Raw genomic sequence first — 4,471 nt, forward strand, 5'->3', positions numbered from 1 at the left:
AAACATTTCTGTTGAAAAAAAGTTGTTTAAATTCTATATGGTTAAAGCAGAGCTTTTGATAATCAAGTGGACAGAGACGGTGTAGAAAAGATTTTTTTCAATACTTAATGAAAATTACAGCTGCTCCCATGTTGCAGCACAGCTTCAGTTTTTTCCAGCGTTGTCAGGAGGGAGAAACTCAGATTATTGCCAGGCACTGAAAGCACTTTTGGATGTGGAGATACGTAAAACCCCTGGTGGCATTCTGATCAGATTTCACATGGCCAGCTTGTAAAACACGTACATGATGACATGTTGAGGAGAGAGCTTTAACAGAGTATAATTCAAGATGCTGATATGTCATTCACAATACTCTGTGGTATAACTACCAAGTTATTTTCAACAACAAAACGATTCTGGAACTATGTAGGTCATTCACTGAAAAAAACCCTTTGCTTTGGGTGTGGCATGCTGATGTTAAATGTGACTTTCATGAAGAACTGTAATAACGAAAGTGAAAGTAAAAAAGTAAAGGGGAAGCCTATAAAAGCTTTGTCTCAGACCAGCTCTGCAGAGCCAAGAAACGGTAAGCAGCGAATGTTTTTTGTGATTGTGAAACCCTCTTTGTCAGGGCTTAGGACACAGATGCAGGGTCAAGAAGGTTTATTAAGTATAAACAATAAGGCAAGTTGAGGATCTCCCGGCAGAGTAAGGGAAAAGGCTGTGACAGCCCTAAAGCGCTCTCCTCAGGAACTATAGCCGGGGAGATTGCTGCTATAAAGTTATCAAACAAGAGTTCTCTCCACGCCAGGAGGAAAACAGAAATGCTATGAACGATAACCAACTAAACTCACGCTCTCCTATTGAGGCGGATTAAACAAAAGACTTAACACTTAACTTTTGGCAGGATATAACTTATTTTACTTTTCATTTAATAGCAGTTTGTTTTTAATAAAATATTCTTCTATGTTACAGAGAACCAAGTGGTGCTGTTATCTAACTATACAAGGGTAGGAAAAGTACATAAATAATCACTTAAACTACAGACATTGGCCGCGTTTCCTGGATTCGCTGAGAAGCGCTGAGAATTCGCTTCTTAGCGAATCTAGGAAAATAGGAGGGACCATAATTGTTAACTTTTAAGATAATTTTTCTAAAAGATTGAGTTTAAGGTATTCAATTTATGCATCCTTACATGCAAATATTTTATTTTGCAGATATGGGAAATTCGTGTAAGTCCTCACCTAAACACCTACACATTCATGATCATATTCACCTTTTAATAGATGTTACATGTTAATCATTTTTACAAGAAATAATGCATGAAGATATATTCAAACACAGTGTTAACTTACTATATGCAAATATGTCATTTTTGCTTTAGCTTGTTTCAGGGAGCCATGGAGGGCTTTGCCAGAGTGAGTATATGAACGTGAAGATAATTGTATTTCTAGAGGCTCTGCTCCACTAAACTGTTTGAATGGTATGATGTGTTTTTTTTTTAATTGTCTTTAACTGACAGGAGCGATCAGGATATTATTGAGTTTGTGAAAACTTACCACCCTCGTAATGATAACATCAGCCATCTGAGAATCCTGCTTCAAGGACCAGTTGGTGCTGGCAAGTCCAGTTTCATCAACTCTGTTGAAAGTGTTATACTCAACAGAATCAGTGGTCGGGCTATGACAGATGCATCTTCTGGGTCCAGTTTTACCAAGAAGGTGTGAGCATTCGTTCCTTTTCATTGAAAATGAGATCTTATAAATGCAATATTAAGCTTTTCTGTATACCATGGTTGCTGAAAATTCTGGCAGGACAGGACATGTCTACTTCACCACCAAAAAATGATCACATCTCTTGCTGTTTCCTTAGAAGATCCAACTTCTGTGTTGCTTTTTTAGAATAAAAAATGATATCGATGCACTGAACTCCACCTTCTTCTTTCAGTTAAAAGCTTTTCAAATCTGCAAGGATGAAAGCAAAAGAACACCTTGCTCTTTTGTTTTCAATGACATCATGGGTTTCGAGGTAACGCAGGGTGGCATCCATGTGGAAGATGTCAAACTTATTCTGAGGGGACATGTGGCAGAAGGTCATGAGGTCAGAACTTGGACAGATTCTTTTTTTTTAAACAAAATTCCCTATAAAACTTTTTTTTTTCTGAAAATATCCTGCAATCATCATCAAATGCTAATAGTGGTGACATATTTTGAATTATTTTATAGTTCAAGCCCAAATGCCCTTTGTCCAAGGATGATGGTGACTATGTATCAAATCCCTCTCTGGCTGAAAAAGTCCATGTACTAGTTACTGTTATCCCTGCTGCATCTGTACCTTTACTGAGCGATGATGTAATAAAGAAGATGAGAGATGTCAGACTGGATGCCACCATGTTGGGTGAGAGAAGATATTGTGATAGTTTGTGGAATACATTGCATGGCTTTGTTGGGCGACATTCAGTTTTGTGAATCAGTAACAAAGTTTAACAACCAAAAGAAACAACTTTGCTTAAAATACTGCCGAAATTTCTGTACCAACAGAGATTCCGCAATTGATCATTCTCACCAAAGTTGATGAGGCCTGTCCGGAAGTGAAAAAAACTATCACGAATATCTACAAGAGCATCTACCTGAAGGAACAGGTAAAGTTCTGGGAGCCTTTCTTAATGCATTTTAAGTTTCAAATTCAACACAAACATTTACAGAGCCCCCTGGTGGCCACAGAGGAAAAATAACATCCTGAAATACATAACAGTTCATTTGGTGCGCAGGGGACAGCTGTTGAGGTCTATATTTCATTTAACTCCATTGATATATTTGTGCTATGCCCCCTCTTTGGTATTAGCATCAAGCAATAGAAGGAATGTTAATTATAAGAATAAGAAAGCGATGATGTGTATAATAAGCTGTGTTTGTCTTCCATCTTACACACATTATTTTAAACAACTGGTTTCCGACTCTGAAGAACTCCCTCAGTCTACACTTTAAAGTAACTGATTAACTGAAATATTTTTTCTTTAAACTTCAGGTGGAAAAAATTCACAAGCTGCTGGGAATTCCACTGAACTGCATCTTTCTTGTGAAGAACTACAATTCAGAAATGGACACAAGCAAGGACATGAATGTTCCGCTGTTGTATGCACTACGTCAGATGATCAACTTTGGAGAAGACTTCCTCAACAGCCAGTAAGGAATCCTGCTGAGGTATACCACCGGTGATTAACCCTTCAAAATGGAACATATTAAAGTGTATTCTTTGACTATAGTGACAGCAGAAATTTAGATTGTCTTTGAAATATACGTTGCTGCCTGTAACTTCACTCTGCTGCAACATATAGAGGTGATATGTACTTTTCAATAGCTTCATGGTCAAATCTGTTTTAGATTTAGTCTGTTTAGACACTATTCATGGTCAAAAATATCATATAGATTATAACTTCAAAACACAACAAGCAATACATTAGTTACTGCAAGGTATGGGCCGTGTGTGTAAATTGTTGCACAATCTTAATTTTTTTTTCATTGTTTGTTTCTCTGTGCAGAAAAATAACAAAAGCCGAATCACTGATATTTGGAATTGAAATTGTTTTTAATACATATGTACAGTTATTGCTCTTGACTATCTGTCTACTGTACTCGCCTATCGCGACTATACAGGAACATGTGTAATGTGATTGATTCAGGTACTGAATTCAATAAACCGTAACAAAAATTTAATTTAAATATAACTGGATATAAAGTACTTATAGTGCTTGCGTCTCAATATGTTTTATTGTGTGGAATTAAGGGTCCTCCCACAGGCAAACTGTGATGGAGGCTGTCCAGAAAGGGACACATATAAAAGGAACAAGTGGAAGAACTCAATATAATACATCTTAACAATAATAATCGAGTTTATTTAATTTCTAAAAGCGGGATTTTGTGTGAACAGGAATAGGTATGGCTTTGTAACTCTGCATTTGGTCTTTTTTTTCCTTTTTTTTACAAGGTTGTTATGCATTTATAGTTAGTTTCTAACGTGCTCTGTATTATGCCTTGCTTAATATGTTTGGATTGTATGGCTGGGGCTGTGTTTAATGCAGTCCAAATCAAACCTAAGATGCGAATAAAGAATGCTTTATCGTGGTCATGTATTTACTTTCTAATCAAGCTAGAAATATGAACAAATCCTGAATATAAGTGTGTCACTGCAAATGATCTTGCGTTTGTTGCATGGAGTGACGTCATCACGTGATCTGGTCAACGACTCAGCTGTTGAACGATGGATTCACTGGGCCTCGGAAATGTTGTTAACGCATCTGAACGACAAAATGGCACACGATATAATATTTCCATGACAAAAATATTATATCGTTTATTAAAATACAACTTTATTTTATACTTATGAGTATTATTTGTCTCTACAAAATCTCCTTCAGAATTTCGATTTTTTTCCTATGGAACGTTTGTTTTTGGTTGAACGGGAATCGTGAGAACTACAAGCTTCGCAGGAG

General features: G+C 36.7%; 1 protein-coding gene across 1 annotated transcript; it reads left to right on the forward strand.

The window, feature by feature from the left end:
* Positions 1 to 1,198: 1,198 nt before the first annotated feature.
* Positions 1,199 to 3,695, forward strand: LOC140273158 (interferon-induced protein 44-like). The gene is made up of 7 exons (XM_072368675.1): positions 1,199 to 1,211; positions 1,364 to 1,397; positions 1,502 to 1,700; positions 1,927 to 2,079; positions 2,205 to 2,376; positions 2,520 to 2,620; positions 3,007 to 3,695. The coding sequence occupies exons 1-7, from the start codon at positions 1,199 to 1,201 to the stop codon at positions 3,166 to 3,168; spliced, it is 834 nt and encodes a 277-aa protein (XP_072224776.1). The 3' UTR covers positions 3,169 to 3,695.
* The last annotated feature ends 776 nt before the right edge of the window (positions 3,696 to 4,471 follow it).

This window comes from Leuresthes tenuis, unplaced genomic scaffold (genome assembly GCF_036924035.1).
Source record: "Leuresthes tenuis unplaced genomic scaffold, fLeuTen1.0.hap1 SCAF_17, whole genome shotgun sequence".
NCBI lineage: Eukaryota > Metazoa > Chordata > Actinopteri > Atheriniformes > Atherinopsidae > Leuresthes > Leuresthes tenuis.

Excerpts from the sequence above, each read along its gene's own strand:
- LOC140273158 (XM_072368675.1), top strand. Across the intron at positions 1,398-1,501 it reads CCATGGAGGGCTTTGCCAGA|GAGCGATCAGGATATTATTG; the intron begins GTGAGTATATGA and ends TTTAACTGACAG. Across the intron at positions 2,080-2,204 it reads ATGTGGCAGAAGGTCATGAG|TTCAAGCCCAAATGCCCTTT; the intron begins GTCAGAACTTGG and ends ATTATTTTATAG.